General features: G+C 39.9%; 1 protein-coding gene across 2 annotated transcripts in view; it reads left to right on the top strand.

Annotated features, from left to right (window-relative positions):
• The window catches only part of EIPR1 (EARP complex and GARP complex interacting protein 1), a 60,363-nt gene that overhangs the window by 8,457 nt on the left and 29,644 nt on the right, over positions 1-22,262 (top strand). Inside the window, exons 3-4 of one of the 2 annotated variants that reach the window (XM_026665296.2) lie at positions 3,856-3,988; positions 20,204-20,360. In XM_026665296.2, coding sequence (XP_026521081.2) covers positions 3,856-3,988; positions 20,204-20,360 — 290 coding nt within the window. The remainder of the gene's footprint in view (positions 1-3,855; positions 3,989-20,203; positions 20,361-22,262) is intronic. The other variant, XM_087946060.1, reaches the window with a different exon arrangement.

Raw genomic sequence — 22,262 nt, 5'->3', positions numbered from 1 at the left:
GAGGAAGCAACCGGTTTGATAGTCCGCTGTGCTGCATTGTTTCAGCAGAGAAGTTGTTGAAGCTGTGTTTCTTTCGATAACCACTGGCATTTTTGTTTTTACAGACATGCCGCATAGTTAGACATTGAGCAACAATTTTGGGATTTCCATCTGTCTCTCAGTGCTGGTCCTGACTTCTAGCTTGCTTCTGTCCTAAATTGCCTCCTATATTATGTGCATGAGTAGAAGAAGGACATGAAATGAGGGGTTTGTCTCAGGATAGTGAATTGTATAAACACATCTCCACTAGCCCAGGTATTTCAAGACTTCTATTGGACAAGAAGATACTGGCTAGAGAAAATATTGTTTCTTTCTGTATTTTTTCCCTAAATTACCGAAAGTACTTGTATATCTAAGACAAACTGTAATAGGCCATGCAATGTTTTCTGTAATATAACAGGTGGACTAATAAAAAAAAATTAAATGTGCTGAAGCTTGCTTTGCTTTCTGTTTTTAGAGAGCTATGTATTGTTGATTGTTGTTAATATAAATTATATATTTTAACTTGTGTTTTTATTTTTTATTTTTGCATTTTATTGGCAAACTGATGAAACACATTCCTTGCATGAGAAAGAAAAGATCTGGGTAAAGTTATTAAAAATTTCCATTAATTTATTGAGCAATAGCAGGCTAGATTTATTTACTTACTGAATTTGTACCCGTCCAGTCAGAAAATAGGTCTTAAGGGAACTAACTATAAGAAGGATATTTAAAAAAAAATTAAAATACCTTTGAAAGCAAATCAGTACAGCAGTACTGATTATACAAGTTATTATAATCACTTACATAAATTATTTTGCTAATTCAACATTCCAAATGTCTCTCTGAAAAAAATAAAAATATTTTCACTTGCTGGTATAGTGACAAGATATAGAGAATGACTGGACACCTTTGGCAGGGAGTCCAAAATTTTCAGGCCACTATACTTTCAAACACTCACATTCCTGGTGAGTATACAGAGTATCTGTTTACACTTGGATAGAGAGAAACTTCCGTTGAAAATCTTTACAAGTTTTAGGTATTGGTTTATTAATGGTAAATTCCAAAATTTGACAGAGCCACTCCTGGTGATTTTCTACGTATGTTAAATTGCAAAGGGCAGAAGAGTCTAAGGGCTGTCATATTGAATTCCAGCATCATATTCTGAAATTGCTTATCTGAGAAGAAGTGAGCTAACTTAAAATTGTTCTCAATGCCACATCCCATAGAAGTGGCTTAGATGGATGACAGAGTGGATGGTATCAAAGTCATTGTGAAGCCAGCAATCTAATTTTAAATGTACATCATCCAGAGAGGCACTAAAACACTCTCCAGAAGCTAATTTCAAATGGATCTAGAGAAGCCGTATAATCCACAGTACCTAGATTAGGTTATAGAACAGTGATGGCTAACTTTTTTGTCGTCTCATACTGAAAGTGCGCGCGCACACATGCCTGCACCCATAATGCAATGCACACGTAACCCCCGCACTCCCCTTGCCTCCCTGCCCATGCGCACGCATCTCCCGCGTGCGTCCCCCCACGCGTGGCAGATACTCGGAAATCAGCTGGCTGGCGGGAGGCACATGCACATGTGCAGGTGGAACTGAGCTAAGGCAACGGCTCACGTGCCCGCAGAGATGGTTCTGCCTGCCACTGTTATAGAATGAATGAGCTGGAAGGGACCTTGGAGGTCTTATGGTCCAGCACCCTGCTCAAGCAGGAGAACTTGTATTATTTCAGATAGATACAGATAATTTCAGATAAGTGGCTGTCTAGAATCTTCTTAAAAACCTCCAGTGATGGAGCACCCATGATTTCTGAAAGCAAACTGTTCCACTGGTTAATAGAGTTGGGATATTTCCCCAAAATCAAGCACCTTATTCAAGAATGAAATATTAAGAGACTGGGTGGTTAGCATCTATCTAGCATAGTGAAGTACAGAAGGGTTTTTTTTCTTGTTTATTTAACAAAGTAATCACTACAAAGTTTGGTTCTCATCACTCCAAAATGAAAAATACTCCATCATAACCGGATAGTAGGAAGCCAAGTTATTAAGGCTGTACAGAGGTCACAGAAAATGAAGTGGCTGACCGTATGCATAAGGTAATTTTTAAAAATGGGTTCTTCATGCTCACTCATTATGAAGCACATCTTTTGAAGATTTTGCATACTTCTAAAAGTTATATCCAGTGAACAGATATTATCTACTATCTTTTATTGGTCAATGACCAAAATAAAGTTCTGTCTATTAAGTATAATCAAAACTCTAGTCTGCATACCATGTTTCCCCGATAATAAGACCAATCGTATTTTCTTTTGGGGCCCAAAATAAGCACAGGTCTTATCCTCTTACTTTAGGATCACGGCAGCCAGGTCTCCCACACTCTGATACCTGGGACACTGCTCCCTGACTTCTGCTGCCGCTCACAGCTGATCGCGACCAGATGCCATGCACATCACGAGCAACGGCACTAGCACGATGAGCCATGTGGCATCTGATTGCAAGTGGCCACAGAATAAGGCAGGCAGCGGCACGACAGGTGTTGGGGCATGGGAGGCCTGGCTACAGTGGTTCTAAGGTAAACGGGCAGCTCCAACCCCCACCCCTAGCCGTAGTTTGATTTTTACACATATTCCTTGCCCCACCTCATACAACCAAACGGTGGGATGGAGTGGGCGGGGTCTTAACTAGGGGTTATTTTTGGGATAGGGCTTATATTAGGCACACATAGGAAACCAAGCTAGGGCTTATTTTCAGGGCAGGTCTTATTTTTGGGGAAACACGGTAGATTAAAAAAAAGATATTTCTGCATCTTGCACGAATAGTTACTTACAAGTGGCTTATATCTTCCTGTAGATCTAAGTGTAATTGGTTTTGACTATTTAAAATCAAGTTGATTTGTAAATACAATTTGAATTAAAAAATGGCTTGCTTGCTATGATCACCATCATAACATTTAGTAGACCAGTTACCCTTTCAACTGCTGGTAAATTAAAGCTACCAGCAGCCTGAGCCAATACTGTGCAGGCAATGATGAGAGTTACTTTAAACTTCCCTTCAACAGTATCAGGAAAGGCTCAGTTTCCCCTCCTGTGATGTGACTAGCTCCTCTTTGTATGAATCACCCAGTTCATTTCATTGCAACTAGCTCTCTTGAAAATCAGGGAGCGTTATTTTCTGCTTAAAAAGGAGAAGGGATTCATAATATTTCCAACTGCGTGAAACATTTCCATGTTCTAGGAGCCAGTCAAGATCATTTTCATATTCCAATAGTGCAGCAGTTACTTCTTACCAGGAAAGGTTATTAAGAACCTTATCTTTGTGGGAGGCATCATGTTTAGAGCTTCTTCCATAAGAAAAGAGGCAAGGCAACAAGATAGTAAACAGAATGAGCTGTCAGGGAAAGGGTAAGTTCTTCCTCTCCGAGTATAAAAATTGGTTTGAATTATGATCATCTATTCCTAATGACTGTCTTCAGTAATAAAAGACTAAGTGGATTGTGGAAAATATGTGTTGCAGCCTCTCTAATTTTATCAAGTAATCTTGAATATCTGAATGGTTAGTGTTCATGTTTTAAAGGGCATAGAAATTTATATAAAGGGTTAGTAGAAATACTTAATATTCATATTAGTTATAGATGTTTTATTATTTTATCTATTTATCCTGAAGTTGAAATGTTCAGAATATAATGGTATCAGTCCAGGAACTTACGTACTTTGTTTTAATGATAGGTACAATGTTTCTTCATTAAATAAAACTCATGCTGTGTTTCTCTGTCTTGAAACTACCTTTAAATTAAAAGAAACATTAATTGTTCTTGTTTTCAATTTACAGATTCACATCATTGATTTTGATGATGAAAATAATATTATAAACAAAAATGTTCTTCTGCACCAAGTTGGTGAAATTTGGAACATAAGTGCCAGTCCAGCAGATAAAGGTGTATTTGCAACCTGTTATAATAAAAGTAAGTGTAATTTTCTTGCTATTATTATTATTTCCATGAGAAATTAGTAGCTGGTTATTTGGTAGCATGTGTACAATTTCTAACTGTCCTACTTTATAAATGCTTCTTACATTTGAAATCCTTTTAAAGCATACAGTTGAAGGAAAAAATTAGAAGTTCCAATAATTGTAAAAATATAAAACTTGGGAGTGAAATATATTCATAATTTAGAATAGAATAACAGAGTTGGAAAGACCTTGGAGGTCTTCAAGTCCAACCCCCTGCTTAGGCAGGAAACCCTATACCATTTCAGGCAAATGGCTGTCCAATCTCTTCTTAAAAGCTTCCCGTGTTGGAGCATTCACAATGTCTGGAGGCAAGTTGTTCCACTGATTAATTGTTCTAGCTGTCAGGAAATTTCTCCTTAGTTCTAGGTTGCTTCTCACCTTGATTAGTTTACATCCATTGCTTCTCATCCTGCAGTCAGGTACTTTGGAGAATAGGTTGACTCCAGTGGTTTGATTCAATTTTTTTTACTACCCGTTCTGTGGGCATGGCTTGGTGGGCGTGGCAGGGGAAGGATACTCTAAAATCTCCAGTCAGAGGTGGTATTTCTGAACTACTCAACATTTCCGCTACCGGTTCTCCAGAACTGGTCAGAACCTGCTGAATACCACTTCTGGTTGACTCCCTCTTCATATTCTCTCCTATATAAGCAATTACATATATCTAGACAGGAAGAGGACATCCTCAAGGGATTGCATGAATCATCAATGAGTTTTCTGTATCAATCATTTATATACTGATACGTGAAATAGTGGAATCCTGTTTCTATCCTCAGCACATTCTTTCTACCTATTTTCCTGGCCAAGAGAAGGTTGGACAGGGAAAATAAAGGTTTGTGCTTATTCCCCTGTTTTTAAAATGCATTCTATAGCAGCAGTCCCCAACCATTCTGGATCTGGACTGGGAGTGGCAGTGGTGGCAGGGGGAAAGGTGGGATAGTTTCGTGAGTGCTCTCTGCTTCCACAAATGGAGCTTTGTGTGCGCTCACCCATCGCTTGGTGGCCCGGTTCCCAACAGGTTGTGGCTCGGTACTGGGCCACAGACTGGGGTTGGGGATTCCTGTGCTATGGTAACATTGGATATCCAGTTTCTTCCTATCTTTTGAATATGAGTACTCAGTCACATAATAAAACTGTTTAACTGAACTCAACTCCCGAGGAACACATGTACACAGCTTCAGATAGACCAAGTAACCATCGCCAAGGTTTAATATTATATCTGGGAAAAAACAAGTCTTGCTTGACTCTGAGTGAATAGAACTGTGGAAAATCATATTCCTCCTTTAAAGCTGCTAAGATCATTATAACTTGAATTGCACTAAATCTTCTTGCTTCGAGAAGGTGAAAAGGCAGAAAGGATAGTAGATCATTCTGGAACCTGAGTAGTTGGCAAAATTGAAACAATGAAGAACTGACAGAGCACTGAGCAGAGATTAAATACAACCCATGGATATCCTTCATTATTTAATTTTCACAGATCTCATTAAAAACTTGGGAGCTTGGAGAATGCTATGGACTTAGGGGTAAACTGCTAATTTATAACCATTACCCTCCACCTGAATGAAACAAACAGAAAATTGAAAAGACATCAAGTTCTTCTACCATCTTATAACTAATGTTCATAGAATTGAAAAAGTAATTTAAGTCTTGATAGGATGTAATCCCTGTCAAAATTGCATCATATATAATCATTAGTAAGGATACTGCTTTGTGGAAATTTAGATATGGAGTCCAGAAAGTGGCCCCTTTCCCTGTAGCTAATTTCCCAGTGGAATAAACTACATAAAGCACTCTGAGAATTGAGGATAAAACCCATGCCGAATTTCATTGGGTTTTTTTTTTCATCCTTGTCTACTGAACTCTTCTGCAGTATGATTTGTGTGTAAAACAAACAGAAACAGAAAAGTTACTGTGGTTGCTATAAAATCACTAGGTGAAACTTTCCATGATGTCTACGGACTAAATTTTCTCTCCTAGAAAAGCAGATTCTGGGGACTTCAAGAAACTTTATACAGTAAAGTATGCTTCAATTTTAAAAGCTCTTTGGAATTGTGTCATAATTTTTGGATGAAACTCCCACCTGACTTCTGGATCCATTTAAGGTTGGAGAAAAGACTTCAGAGAAGGCAAAGTGTAGTTGTGGTACTATGTTCTATACATATCAGCTCCTCCCCTCCCCTCCCCTCCCTTCTTGTCTGCCCTTCCCTCAAATTCGGGAAGATTTAACATAACACACAGCAAAATAATGTTCCACTTGTATTTCTTTTCCTTTCAATTACGCTCATCATAACAATGGTCTGTTTTGCCTTGTGTTAAACCAGGGGTGTCCAACCTTGGCAACTTTAAGACTTGTGGGCTTCAACTCTCAGAATTCTGGCTGAGGAATTCTGGGAGTTGAAGTCCACAAGTCTTAAAGTTGCCAAGGTTGGACACCCCCGTTTTAAACCAATTATCTTTGTATCTCTCGCTTTAAGAAATGTTAGTGTTTGGGTGACTTTGGCAATTCACTCTCTCTTAGCCCAAACCTCCTCACAGGGTTCTTATGGGAAAAACAGAAGGAGGAAGGAACATTAGGTATGTTTACCAACTTGAGTTATTATAAAAATAAAATAAAGATGGGATATAAATAAATAGATAAAATATATTACATATGTATGCATGATGTTAGCTTGATGAACCATGTTATACCAAAGATTCTAGAAAATATTTAAAGTTGACCATGGAACAAGTCACAGTATAACAACAAGAAACAGTAAAACTGTTAACAGTAACAAACCAAGGGCAAGATATTACTTTTTCTCTCACAAACATTAAATAGTTTTTTTCTTCTTTTCCTTCATGGTAGTGTTAAATGTCTGAATATGTAATTTCATTACATATTGGTATAAAATTATTTGCACTGAGACATTTTGATTGTTAATACAAGAAAATAGTTTACATAATATAAAATGTTATCAGCTTATAAAATGGGGTGATTTATGTTCATTTTTAAATATATTTATTTAACTTTTTCAGTTTCTAAGGAAGATTATGTCACATTAGGATATAATCTTAGTAAGATTTGCTTTATATGAGATGGGGGGGGCATTTATATTTGATTGATTAATTAATTAAATTAAAAACTAAGAAAGAAAACATTGTTTACCCTGAAGCATGTTACGTGTTAATAAATATGTTCTTTCTGAAAATGCTTTTTTTTTTTGTAATCACTTGTGACATCATATGTGGTAGTTATTTCTTAGCAAGACCTCTAGAAAGTGCCCAGACCATGAAGATGCTGGTAATCTTCCCCACAGAAATTGAGAGGTTCCCCCTGATTCTGCTCATTTTGATCCTTCTTTTTGTCTTCTCTCAGTTTTTCAAAAAAACTTGGCTCGGGAGTGATAAGGCTTGGCCAGGCCTGCTCAACAAAATAAAACAACTTCCCCACTCATCTTGGATAAGCTATTATAATCCCTCTAATGATCAGAGAATGGAGGCTAGGAATGTGTGGAGGCTTTTTCTCCCATTGGTTTCTGATCTAAAGCATATTCCCCTGAAGCTATTGTTGGTCTCTCTTGGGTCAAAACATGAGTGTTTTTTTCTCTACCATCCCAATTAGGAGATAATAGCAGCTTGAAGAGTGGGATTTTGATTTCAAAAATAGCTTAAAGGAAAAGTTGTCCCACTTCCCATCCTTCTTCTGTTCTCTCCGCTGTGATCTAACTGCTGAATCAGTATATAATAATTGTTCAGATATGGTTATGTGGGCAAGTGGATAATGAATGGATATAGGTAAATAAGTGTGTTTATTTAAATAAGTTTGTTTATTTAAATAAGATGTAAAGTTTTAAAAATAACAAAAATGTAAAACTGATCTCTGTCAGTGTTTACAATGCTTGTTATATAAAAGTCATCATAAACCACAATTTATCCTTTTTTTAAACCATCTTTAAGATCCACTAGCACAGGGGTGTCAGGCTTGATTTCATTGAGGGCTGCATCAGAGTTGTGTTTGACCTCAGGGGACCTGGTAGGTGTGGCCAGGGTGGGCATGGCTAGTTCAACGTCACTCATGTTGGGAGCACCTGTGGTGGCCTAGGCAGGGCTGGGGGATCCTCCTGCAGCCCTCTGCCAGCCAAAATGGAGCTTGGGAGCGACAGCCTCCTGCAGGCCTTCATTTTTGCTGGTAGAGGCACTGCAGGCCAGTTGTTTGCTATTTCCAAGGTGGCCCCACAGGCCAGATCTAAGCACCCCATGGGCCGAATCTGGCCCGCGGATCTTGAGTTTGACACCCCTGAACTAGCATAATTATGTTTGGTCTGATAAGTTTTCCAAAATAGCGTAGGGAATTTTCTACCATAAGGATATTTTAAACAAATTTCATAGCCCTGTAACTTGAAATTCTGGAATACTATACAAAAGAGGTAATAAGGTTAACTTTGATAATAAAAAATATAAGTTAAAAACTCAATAAATGTTATAATAGAAAAAAAGAACATGTGCTGTGATGCTTTTCAGGGTCAATGTTATCCAGGAATTAAAATTCCAGCCTATCTAGAGCTACCATATTTGGGAAGATGTAACATGTAATTTGAAAAATCTCTATTGCAGATTATATGTCCAAAAGTAGAGTATGCTGAGAGAGATGGACCGACCAATAGCCTGATTCCCCCTCAAAAGTTTTGTTTTTATTGAAGTTGAAGATCTTTCAATGTTCTTGAAGTTAAAATTATACCTTTTGGGTGGGAAAATTTGCTTTAACCAATGGAAAATTTGCTTTAACCAATGGAGATTCTAGGGCTTTCTTTTGTTTTTTGTTGAGGACGTTTCATATCTCATCCAAGAAGCTTTTTCAGAACTGAAGAATTCTTGGATTAGAAGCAAAATGTCTTCAAGAAAAAATAAAGTCCAGTTGTCTCTTGAAAAAGCATCTTTGGGACTTTAACCAAGTTACAAACAGGTTAATTGAATTACTGGTTAAATTACCATTTTAATAATTTGAAACACTAAAACTTCTTCAAGTGAGAGATACAAAGATTATTAGTTTAACATAAGGCAAAACAGACTTGTTGTGATGAGTGTAATTGAAAGGAAAATAAATACAAGTGGAACATTATTTTCCTGTGCTTTATGCTAAATTCTCCAGAATTTGAGGAGTTAAGTATTAAATTAGTCTTCTCTAACCTGGTTAGTTTTCCTCCAGTGTGTTTGCTCACACTAGCTAAACACCTAGGAAATGCAGTTAACATTTGGAAATCCCCAGGTTGGAGAATCTTGTCATGGAACAATTTTCTACAGAGAATATAAAATAACTGTAGATTTTGACAAATAAAACCCATCTAAGAAAAAATTATTTTGCATATGATTCTAAGCATGGCAGGTAATACAGGATTGTATAAGATAGTTACTTTCACTTATTGCCTCTTGTAAATTCTAGATTATAATTTTCCACATGAAACAAAAATAATTATAATGATCAAACATTATAGACTGAAAATATTCTGAGAAAGTACAATTGGATTATTCCCTCAAATTCAAACCTAAGATTCTTCTATTCCATTGACCATAGTTCAGTGAGGGAAACACTACTCCGCCTGGTCTCAGCTCCCAATTTCATCAAACAGGGATCATCTGAGTCTTTAGCCGGAAACCCCAGAAATGATGCCAATTCTTATAGATAATATGGAACTGTGGTAGGACTCCATGTAAATCAGCCTCCCATATTCCTACAATACTACCAATGGAAGCTGTTTGATCCAACAGAGACATAAGGGGCGCAATAAAGATGCTTTCACAAGAAAACTGCCACATGCTAAGCCTCTGCCACTTTTGAAGGTAGGACAGTTTCATAAGGTCTGACACTGGTAGCTGCAGAAACGCCGATTTATCACATCAACCTGACAGTTTTGGAAATTAAATCTTCTCCTCCCCCTCCCTCCGCTTTTCACCTCTTCCTTCTGTGGAAAATCCTTGGAGGGCAGAGACTGGCACTGCCACCTGCCCTCTCCTTTGGGCTGAAAGCCTTTGTCCCCGAGAGAGCGAGCAGCTGGCACAATCGCGATGTAAGTTACACCTCTCCGCTTCAGCATCACTGGCTCAATGTGCAATGTAGCAGAATTAATAATACTTTGGGGATCTCACATTTGCATTACCTGACTTTATGGAAAGGGGGAAGAGGAAGAAATGTGCAGTCTGGCATTTCATTAAGGTTTCCGCGCACACGTTCGGCAACTTTAATATGGCTGCCCTTGCCTGTCCTGTTTAGACTTAAAAAGGCCGTATTCTAATGCTTTATGGAAAGGCAGCAGGAAGAGAGGACAAGGGTCATCTTTGGCACCCACAAGAGTGGGCAGGTGGAAGTCACGAAGGGCGCTTCAGTTCGATTGAAAAAGAGACGATCCACCATGGAGCTGCAATACACCCTGCCTCGCATAAAACAAAGTGAGGAGTGAGGAGGGGAAGTGGCAAGATGATTCAAAAGGCATCTGCTATAAATATTTCAAACCCATGCCTGCAGTAAATAGCTCAGTTCAGAGTTCTTCCCTCCGAAAAGTGAGGATTTGCTGCAAAGTAGACTTTCCGTAATAATACGTGCTTTTCAAAGGAGGAGGAGGAGGAGTGCTGATTTCCTGCCGGGCCTACTTACACAATAGCAAGCCTGGATGTGACGATGGAAACTGCCACAAGAGGGCAAAGTCCTGTAATTGTAGGCGATGCTCTCTTTGTTTCAGTAAACTGGCTGCTTTGCAGTAGCGTTCAGAGGATGAGGAAAGGTTTGGTGGCAGATAACCTGTCACGAGAGGTCATGATATACCCCTTTGGTTCTGTTTTACTTTACAAATAGGCAGGCCCTGTCGCCTTCTCTATTGTCAGATTTCACAACTTCAGTATGAAGGATATAATGCTGTGTTGTCTAACATACTCCTCCTTCATACATCTACAACAGCCCCCTCCCACACTGCCAGGTTGCCTGAGTGACAGTGAAGGGGTAGATTTTCTTTGCTGTTGACGCTGTGAGGCAAATACAACCTAGGCACAATAATTTAGGGACTGACTCTTTCCAATGAAAAAGAAAGTATATTGTTAAATAAAAAGGCAGCATTGGCAGCACTGATTGCTGGATGTGTGAGAAATATAGCAAATTCCAAACTGGACTTTGTTTTTGGTTTTTTTGGCTGTTAACAGTACTGTACATACTCACTAGTAGGCCAAGAATTTTAGGTGACAAAATGAACCAAAAAAATCAGGTTTGGATTATCTGCAGATGGATTTATCTGTAGTTATATATGGTAATAGTCTTTTTTAAGTATCTGTGTTTGCCTAGGTGTATAGTCATGCTGGCCACATGACCAGTTGACCTTGGAAGCGTCTTTGGACATCCCTAGCTCCCTTGGCTAGGAAACAGAGATGAGCATCGCCCTCTAGAGCAGGGATCCCCAACCTTTTCGACGCCGCGCCCGGTTCCGACATCAGCTGGGCGCCGCGCCCGGTACCGGCGTCAACTGGGCGCCGCCATCTTTTATGACGAAAGGCGCTTCGGTGACGTCACGGAAGCGCAGTTCCATAAAAGATGGCGGCGCAGCTTCTGGTGAGCTTTTTCGGTAGAAATGGCTTTCTACCCGAAAAGCTCATCGCGCTGGCGCCGCCATCTTTTATGACGAAACAGCGCTCCGGTGAGCTTTCTACCCGGAAAAGCTCACCAGAAGCGCTTTTTACCAAAAAGATGGCGGCGCCAGCAACCAGCGGCCCGGTAAGGCTTGTTCCGCGGTTCGGTACCGGTCCGGACCGGCGGTTGGGGACCCCTGCTCTAGAGTCCAGTGGTGGGATTCAAATTTTGTTACTACCAGTTCTGTGGGCGTGGCTTGGTGGGTGTAGCAGGGGAAGGATATTATAAAATCTCCAGTCAGAGGTGTATTTGCCAGTTCTCTGAACTACTCAAAATTTCCACTACCGGTTCTCCAGAACTGGTCAAAACCTGCTGAATACCACCTCTGCTAGAGTCAGACATGATTGATCCGGGGAAACTTTTACCTTTCGCCTTTTAATTTTTATATACAGTATGTGAACCAGTTTGGTTAAGGCATCAGGCTAGATCCAGGCCCAGAATTATAGTTCCACCTTAGGCTCTAAGCCAGTTGGGGTGACAATGGGCCGATCACTGTCTCTCAACCCTAGGAAGGAAAAAATAAAATGGATAAAAAGCGTTACTATAGTTTTAAAATGATTTCTGCTCTCATTCCGCCTCCACTGCTGGAGAATATTTTGATTATATAGCTGGCCAACAGTTCCTTGTCTTCTACACTTGCTGGTAGCTCTCTTCTACTTATATTTCCTACCTACAGCATTACAGTGGGTTGGAGAAGGGTTGGAGATGCCATCCAGAAGATGATTACTATAACTCAACAGCCTTTCTTATTGACTCTTCTCTTGGGACAGGCTGGTGGCAACAGTTTGATGCTCTTTTTTCATGAAGCCAACTCAGCATGTCTCTCACCAGCCTGTCTCTTTGAAAAACTGTTGCAGTTTGGTGGGGTGATGTTGCCCAGAGTGAAACAATTTTAGGGAACAGTCTTTAAATTTTTTAATGCAGTTCACAAATTTTTATGGAAAAGAACTGAAAGTATGGAAAACAAATATGAGCAAACAGTTGTGGCATGGCTATCAATCAATCAGTTGCATAAAACACAACTATAGGTTGTCCTCAACCAGTTGCTTAGCATTCATTTAAAGTTATGTCTGTCCTGAAAAAGCAGATTTGCAACCTGGATCTGGTTATGACAGTCAACCCTGGGTCACATAAGTACAATTCAGTTGGCAACACAACTGCATTTACAGTTTTTGGCAAAAACCCACCATAACGAACAATGGACTTGCTTAACAATTGCGGTGTTCTCATTTACAACCACTGCATTGTCAAGCAACAGGAAAATCAGGAGAGCCAGACAGTTCAAATGGGTGTAAAGGCTTAGTATAAGGTTAAGCTCTCTACAAGAATCTGAACTACTAATTGCCAATGGAAATTAGCGGGAGATAAGAGTAGAAGGAATTCAAGATGGGCTGGACTTAGATCTCTTGTGGGCACAAAGGGACTCATGATGACGCGTTTGACCCCTCCCTTGGGCTCAGCCTGTTCATCTCCTACATGCATTTGCTTAAAAACATCATAAAATTGGGTGAGTCATGGCTACAAAGCTTGTGCCCCTATAGTCTATACTCACCTTCCAATGTAGGTCTCTTCTAAATCGCATATTTGCTCTGTTGAGTCATTCTGGGTTTGGATGGAACAAACAGCTGAAGAAGGGGAGCATCAACAAGCACAGTCCTACTTCTACCTGTGATGTCTCCCGTGGAAGACTCCTCTGATTATGTCTTGGAAGCCAACTCAAGGGGGGATGAGCTCATTTCTGTCACATCAGGAACTGGGTTAATTAATGACTCTGAACTGCCAGCTGAAAGAGATTTATGGGCAGCTTCGGCTGGGGACAATTTGCAGATCAGTGAAGAGGAAGGGCTGCCTTCTGTGTTGGATCTGAGAACACGTAGAGCAGAGAAAAGATAAGAGCAAAGGAGATCTACCAGATTACTTGGGAGAAGCGCCCCCCCCCCCCATTTTGATGGGCTGCACCAGAAAGCTATTTATCACGGCAGGCAGGCATTGCTGGGAACTATGTGTTTGGTTTCTGGCTGTCTGTTTGTTCATGCTTCCTCTCCTGCCTTGGAGAGACTGAACTTCTCTTGCCAAGTGAACTCTCATGGATGTATTTTCAGTCTTGCCTGGTGGCTTTAAGTTTGTCTGGTGGACTTGTTGGAGCAACTTTCTATTGTTTTCTGGATTATTGGCCATTGCCTTGTGGACTAATCTTGGCCTGCTTGTGGCTGAATTTATTTGGGTTAGGGTTAGACAGTTCTGAGGCTGGGTGAAGGGAACGTCTAGGGAACATTAATAAACTCTCTAAAACACACTTACATGTGTGTTTGAGTGAGTGGGGCATCACACCACCACATTTTGCAAAGCAAACTCTTACAGCAGAGAGTTTCTTGCACCCCTGTCGGCTTCCCACATGACATAAAATTGGCTTGTTGACAGGGAAACTGCCGAGTGAGCTGGCCTAGATACTAATGGCTGTCTGCTGAGGGAGCTTGCTTTTAGCATGTGGAAATCGATGGGGATGGTGTTAGAGAAGAAGCAAAGATTATATGTTCTTCTCCTTCCTCATGTCCATTGCACTCTTAGCAAGAAAACACAGGGTTATTGACAGACATGCCAGTGGAATATGAGGTGGATTGTTTGGGGGAATTGCAGCTTGAAAGGGAATTGCCCCTGGGAGACTGTTCTTTTACAGTGATTATTTAATTTTACAGAACAGTGGATGTTGGAAAGTAGGAATCATTTTTCTTAGGAATAATATGGATTATTTTCCAGAAATCTTTCCAGCTTCCATTGCTGCTATTCGTCAAAATTTTCTGAATTGTGAAATCTTCTTTTTAAGAAACCTTGCTTGGTTCTACAGCATAATGAGTAGAATTTGCTTAAAATTATTTTATAAATTGACACATATTGCTGGAATAATGTTGCTTTCAGGAATATAGTGACAGCAACACTGTGCCTTTTTAAATATTGGTATGAGCCATCTTGCGTGTCAAATGAGCAAGAAGTAAGAATGTGGCTGAGGGATCTCTGGCTGTCCAAATGCAAATTGTATCAGACTCAGCTAGGATCTTAGAAGTTGTAAATTGGCAGTATTTTGAAGGCCAGATATAAATGGGATTTCTGAAGATTAATTTTCTGTTATAACTTCAGGTAAAAATAAAAAAGGGGCAGAATAATAATAATAATAATAATAATAATATAAGGGGAGGATATAAATTGTACTATTTTTTATGATGAAAAATTGTAATTGAGAAAATTTTGACACATTTTGGACTGGTACATTGCTTGGCCCTTAGTAATTAATCATTCACCAGCTTCTGTCTTTTGCTTTGCTTTTCAACCACTGTACTTTAAAACTGGGAAGTAAAGATCTTAATTGTGTGAAAAAATTCACTCTGACATTTATGTTTTCTCTGCAGGTGTTGAAATATATGAAGGATAGGTTAGCATGTTCCTAATTTTCTGAAAATTGTATTCCAGGGCAGCGGTCTTTCCGGACTGGAAAGGGAGGAGTGGTAGTTCTGTGCGAGCAGCAGGTAAGCGTGCATGCGCACGCATCTCCATTTGCGCAAATGGTGGGTACATTCACCTGCCACACAAATGGAGCTGTGCGCGTCTGTTCGCTCATCCACCTCTTCCGCGGCCCAGTTCTGAATAGGCTGAGGCCTGGTAGTGGGCTGTGGCCTGTGGGTTGGGAATCCCTCTTTTAGGGAATTGCACAGAGATTACGGAAAGAGTATCTGGGTTCCAAGTGACAAAATCCATATCAAGCAAAAGTCTAAGGCAGGAATAGCTTTATTGGAAATATCATATTGGCACAGATCTGGTGAAAACTGACTCTGAAGACTCCCACAGTTTTCACCTAATTCAAAGTAAAAGTTTTTCTACTTTCTCAAAACAGTCACATGGTCCAATCATAATGCGGTCTGGCAACTGGGTAGCATCACTCTGCCTTCCTCCAACCAGGTGTGAGAATGTCCTTGGTTCCCAAGGGAAAATATTTTGTTTTGGTTACAGAATCCCCTCTATCTCAACTCCCCCCTCCCTGTCCCTCAGCTCCAGTGTGGCAACACTGAAGTGGTCAAAATGGCTTCAGTCAGTTCAGCTTCAGGGTTGACAAAGAGTTTATAGATGACAGAATATTAGTACCGAAATACAAGTGAATACAAATACAATATGAACCTACAGAGATTACTTCAAAGCACTTCTTAGTCATTAAAAGCAATGCTATGTAAATATTAAGAATGACACTGTTGACAGATTCTACTTTTTTTTGATCAGGCAATGCCTCCTTCTAAAATTAGCTCTAGTTTCTTGTGCCTAATTCATTAGTAAATTCAGTGGGCCTTTTAAATCAGACATAGATTGTAAATACGGGGCAAGAAGAATGAAAAACTGAAAAGCTAGTAAAAAACGTGTGTAAAGTCACCCTTGCTTCTGAGCACCCTTCTATTCAAACAAGCAAAGTAGGCTTCATCCTGATTAATAAGAGTAATAAATCCTTCTGTTTTGTCTGTGGCAAGAAGGAAGCATCTGAGACTAGCGGCTTGCTCCTGTCATACAGGGAACATTAATGGGCACCAGCTGGGCTGTAGCTCGAGCTGCTGCATAACTTTAACTTTGCACAGCAAGAGCTGCTGTGGCAATGGTGCAAAAGTACCTCCTGTACAGATTCAGAAGTACACTTCAATTGTGGTTCCCAGGGCAACCGTGTAATGGCAGCCAGCTGGTTTTGTACCACCTGAGCGCATCAAAGAGCAAGGCCTCAGCTCAGCCCATTCCAGCACGGAGCTCTGCAGATGCCAGTTTCAGGTTGAGTTTAGCACACTCCAAAGTCATGGGCTGATGCTACTGTGTTCCCTTTCGTTCATCACCATGTAGGACTTTCTGCAAAACAAAAAACTAGGGTGACTTTTCTGTTCACGTGCAGATGAAAGCCCTGCTAGACTTGCCCTTCAATTTTTGCCTTCATTTCACATGCACCACCTGACTCTGGAGATCTGCATATACAACACTTGCATTTTCAACATGGTGTTTCTGCCATTGGTATTAAATATTCAAATGATGTTTTATAACTTGTACAATTAATGAAGGTATTAAAAAAGAGACCGCTGTAATCTGCACAAGAGTAAATAATAGAAATAATTATGGGGGACATTTCTTTAGTGTGCAGCGTAAATCACAGATATGTTTGCAATTTAGTTATGGCCTGTTTATTATTAACTAGTGCTTAAACAATATGTCCTTTTTACCAAATAGGCAGCTGCTGATGTCTGATCCTGCTCAGAATTCTCAGCCTGGGATTGAGCTAAAGAAAGCTAGTTGCTGGACAAGGGAAAAAAATAGTCTAATCTGTTTGCATTTCTGGTCTCTGTTCATCATTTTCCCCTTCTTTGTAGCTTGAAGAGCCTAGGGGACCTCTCGAAGCCATCTGTTCTCTATTTCTGTCTTCTGGATGTCAGTCTATAAAATCATTTTTTTTTTAAAAAAATTGTCTTCTTACCATCTACCATCTTTTTAGTAAAAAGCCTATGTATGTTCAGGGTAGTTACTTATACTTGTTTTCTGTGGAGCAGCCAGCTACTCAAACATTGCATTATTAGACGTTGTCTGAATCATCTCATCTTCTTCTTGGATAAGCGAGGGTAGCAAAGGAATGGCATATGACCAAGAATATGGGCAGATGGGAGGTCAGTATAGAACTACGGAAGACAAGGGATCCACAGAGACCTCCTTTATTTTTCCTCCTACAGAAACGTATTGTGACCTAACATTGTCTTTATTTTGTGGGTACCAACTCTTGAGCCTCTCTTTAAGGAGTATGCTTGTGCTTTTATTATTTATATTTATGCACCAGGCAGGAATCTATTCATGTTTGACTCTTTATTAATGTAGCCTTTTTCTCCTCTCTTCCCCCTTTATTGATCAATCAATAGTGAATAACTTAAACTATATCAGTGCTAACCAGTTAGAAGCATATACACTAACAGCTTCGTGAGGTAAGGGGATAATTTCTGGAAAAAATTGCTTTAAGTGCATTGGATGGATTTGGGAGGGCAATTTTTAAAATAGACACCTCTGATTTGATTAAGGCTTTACAGACTAATTAAGTTGGTAGCTCATTGGTAATTAGTGTAGCCTTTTTCTACATTGGTGTTAGGTGGCCCCATTTGGTGCTCTCATTTAACTGGGCAGCTGCCTTTTGCAAGAGTGAGAATTTTCAGCAGGTGTTCAAGGGTAATCCCAGGTAGTGTGCATTGGAGAGGTCCAGTCCTAAGGTTATTAGGGAATGGGGTCACTGAAGCTAGAATAGACTAAAAGTTATAGCTGAAACTGGATATAGGCCATCTACACACACACACATGCACACACACATACACAATGTGTCCTGTATTTTGGGTGTAAAGATGAGAATGTATCACAGCCTCTCACAAGTAAAGGAGGACTGTTTGCTAGACTCTAAGTTTGCAAGGTGTGAAACCTGATACCTTCCTACTCAACATATTGTCTCATGCTTGTAAATATATACAATCTTGATATAATTAGCAGTCATTGTACTATGAAAGTGAGAGATCTGTCTAGCCAGTCTCCAATTAATTTTCTTTAGCAGGGCATTCTTCCATATCCAGAAACCCAAGTTAGCCTTCCTTCTGTTCATAATGGATGAGAAGGCCTTTGTTCAGCTCTCTCATGTTACATTAAGTCTTAATCCCAGATATTCACCAGTACCACAGGGCAGTATGAATCTCTTCTTAGAAGGGCAAGAATCTTTCTGGTTACTAAAATCTACTTGCAAATCTTACTTTATAATTAATATCTCAAAAGCAGAGATAGAATGTTCTCCCTGGGATATACCAGGGAAGAAGGAGAAAGAGAGGATGAGGAAGGAGAAGGAAAGGAAGAAAAGTGAGTGACAGAGAGAAAGAAAAGGAAAGTGAGACTAAGGAAGGAAGGTCAATGAGCCAGTGAACGAGAGAAAGAAAAGAAAAGCAAGACAGAGAGGAAAAGAAAGGAAAGAAAGAAAAAGAAAAGAGCTTTTAGGAGTTTCTTACCACTTTTCCCCCCCTCAGGAACCTCAAAATGACAGAAGTATATAAAGAACATTCTTCAAGGAATAGTTAGCTTGTCTTCTGCTAAACTGCCATGTCTTCTGCTAAGCGATGGTTTCTCTCCTGTTCCCCCTTCCCCCCATAAATAGGCAAGTCATCCATGCTAGTAATTTTTGTCAATGCATCGACTTCAGGCTCCCTAAATTTCAGATCTTTCCCAGCTGAAAAAGTGCTCAGAATATAAGAAGTGTTTTTACCATACACTGCTGGGTATCATGTACCAGGTTTCATTCTTCAGTTAACTAATATAGGGAAGCTACTATGAAAAAAAAGCCATTAATTTTGCCTCAGTGGGTAAATAAATTGAACTGCATTAATGATTTTTAGACATTTATCTATATATGTAGAGCATAAGAATGATATATGTTTTCTATCCCCTTCCTCCACTTTTCTTCATGCCTTTATTTCCTATCTTGTAGAGAACCATGACTTGACTGCCACCTGACCTTTCCCCCCCTAAATTCTTTTAATTAAAAGAACACAATGGGAATCTTCCAGAAGGATAACCATATTGAAATGCCAGCTTCCAGCATTGACATTTCAAGTAATATCTCTGGGGGCCACGTATTCTTCAGGGTATTCTGAAAGAAAAAAAAAGGAAAAAAAACCAAAAAAAACACCAAAATAGTGTGTTACTGCAGCTCAGTGATTTGTTTGGAAGAGTGCCCAGAAAATAAAAGTAAAAATTATGTAGGCTATTAAGAAACCTAGGGGTGGAGGAGGATGGGGTGCAGAAATCTGTGAAGAGGAGTCTCATCTATCTACCGTCTGATAAACGGTATTTTATGACTGGCCATAAGTTAACAATAGCCTTGAATTTGAAAAGCTCAGGAGACTTCTATCTAGGATTTTTTTTTTTTTTGAATTTTGTCTGGAAGGAATTGAAATGTGGGGGGTGGGGTGGTGGGAGCAGAATATAAAAGTACCTAGCTAAAAATCTAGCTCTCTGCAAAAGACATGGTTCAGAAGCTACCCATGCAGGTTAAAGATGGCCCAGGAAAGCCAGAGATGGAGACCTTAAAATTATGCCTGTGTTATTAAGCAGAAAAATGGTAATCTCAGCAAATCGCTGTACTCTCCTGTATTAATTGAAATAGCCGTACAGAAAGCAGCAGCATTGGGAAAGTCCTTCCAATGACTTGTATCAGCTGCTGTCACCTCGGCTATTTACGCAGCTTGCTGGCTTTGTAGGCTATCAGGGTTGTTTTTTTTCTCCCCACTCCCTCTCTCCTATGTGCTCTATTGTTAGAATGAAGTTCTGTAGGATTCTTTAAATGTTTTTACATGGCCGATGAGCAGTGCTTTGCTTATGATTGCAAAAATGCTGGGGCTTTCTCTGTCTCTCTCTTTCTCTCTCTCTCTCTCCCAGAAACCCCCCTCCCTTGCCTCCCCCTACTGTGATCTGTTGACATTATCCTCTGTTCCTTAGCTTCAGACAGCAAAGTCATGACATGTGCGGCTGTTTGGAGGATGCCGAAGGAATTGGAATCAGGCAATCATGAATCCCCTGATGATTCATCAAGCAATGCTCAAATCCTGGAGCTACTCTGTCACCTTGACAACACAGCCCATGGCAATATGGCCGGGTAGGACTCTGCATATTTTATACTCCCAAGGAAAAAAAAAAAAAAGAATGAAGGGCAGACTGTTTCTATTAAATCTGAACTTTGTACATTGAAATATACATGCCTTACGTTATGGTTATTTTACTGTTATCTGAGACGGGATCAGGAATTAAAAGCAATAGTCCTTCAAATATTTAATATGCTGTTTAACTGTTTTTGGATAATTCACTAATTCTACAATACTGTGTATTTCAACGTGCACATTTTTCATTGCAAACAACTAATATAATAATAGCTCAGTGGCTGGATGGAATTTCACTTGGAAAAGTCTGAATCTGTGTTCTGGTTGCTTCCCCTCACTTGCGCTACCTTCTCCATCTCTACTCTATTGGGTAATGGTGTTCCTTGAAATTCTTCCTTTATTTTATGCTGTACTTTGTAACAAAATAAGGAAATGAGTTTTTTCTTCTTCTTTAGGCTTTTCCTATTATTTCTTTCGTTGTTATCTAGTGAAATGGCTCTTTGTGCTGCTTGTATACTGATACAGATAGAGGTCCCATATACGAGAGATGATTTAATTTCACTCTTTCTATGTGTTCTGATCATCCAATTGAGCAATTGAATCCTAGATAGGGATGGAAATATTTTACTTGACATGCCTTTTTTCCATTTGAATTAGCTAGGTCCAGTATTATTTAAATTCTTGACTACATATTGATTGATCCCTGTTTCTGCATTTTAAGAAAAAAATATTTCCAGAGAATTCAGTGACTATTAAACTAGGTGGAACTACATGGTTTCATTAACTTATAGTTTCATTCATTAAAACTTGTATCTATACAAAAATGTGTACTTTAAATTTCAATAATTTCAGGGTTTTTTTCCCTTTAAAAAGCTGCAGCAGGAGTCACATGGATCCCAAACACATGGATCCAAATCCAATTTTTTTGGGATGCCCAGTTTCTGCGTAATGGCAATCTATGCTCAAGATATTTTTGTCAGCTTTTTGGATGCTGTACATTTTATGAAACGAAGTTATTGTGCAGTACAACTCTGGACTACCTGCTAAATAATCTCGTAACCTTGGTTCCTCTCCTTGTGTTGGCCAAATCCCTGCTGACATAATTGGTCCTGTGGACCTACTGTTGACTGTACCCTGGCTGGTTGTTTTGTTTTCTGTCTCGGGCTTTCTGCTCAAACGCTAACCTCTCAGATCATGGGAAGCCGGTGTTAGCATATTTAGCAGCTCTCTCCCTCTCTCTCTACCATGCGCCTCTTTAATGAATCACCTTCCTTAAGTAGTCTCCAGGGTACTCCTTCCAATCAGATTCTTCAGTGGGTCTCTACTACAGCAGCCTTTTGATGAGCTACACATTCCCTACAAGGATTGTGCAAGGTCTTTTCAGTGGCCTCCCCTAACAGTAACAGGACTTTTCTGGGGCCTCACCTGCTGAACTGCTTCTGGCCTCCCTCTTCGTCTTTTGATATGTTCTTCAAAGACCTGCTACCACTTGACTGCCCTAGGTCTGCTGCTTCATCTCCATTTAGGTTATTCTGGCTTTCCCACTGCTTTATCAGTGTCTGCTACAGCTGCTATAGCTTCAGAAAGGCTTTAGTTGGCCAATCTTTCCCTCCTGGTCTTAGCTGCTTGGCTTCTAGCATTGCAGCTCAAAGAAAAACCCTTTCTGGCTCTCTTGATAAGAAACTTCCATGTGACACTCCAGCCAGCTCCAAACTCCAAGAAATGCTCCCCAGACCCTCTTTCACATCTCTCAGCTACACATCCCTCCTCCACACAGCTGGACTATAAATTCTTGCTTTTATCTACATAGCTCCATCAGTGTACTAATTTAAAAGCAACAGGGAAGAGAGAGGCCGCAAGGCATTTCTTTCCACCGCTGAGCCAGACCCTGCCTTTGACGG

This window comes from Notechis scutatus, chromosome 1 (assembly GCF_049901735.1).
Source record: "Notechis scutatus isolate UNSWTSFEM ecotype Mainland chromosome 1, rNotScu1.2, whole genome shotgun sequence".
Taxonomy (NCBI): Eukaryota; Metazoa; Chordata; class Lepidosauria; order Squamata; family Elapidae; genus Notechis; species Notechis scutatus.
Note: the sequence above shows the minus strand (reverse complement) of the source record. Positions and strands in the feature narration are given on the sequence as shown.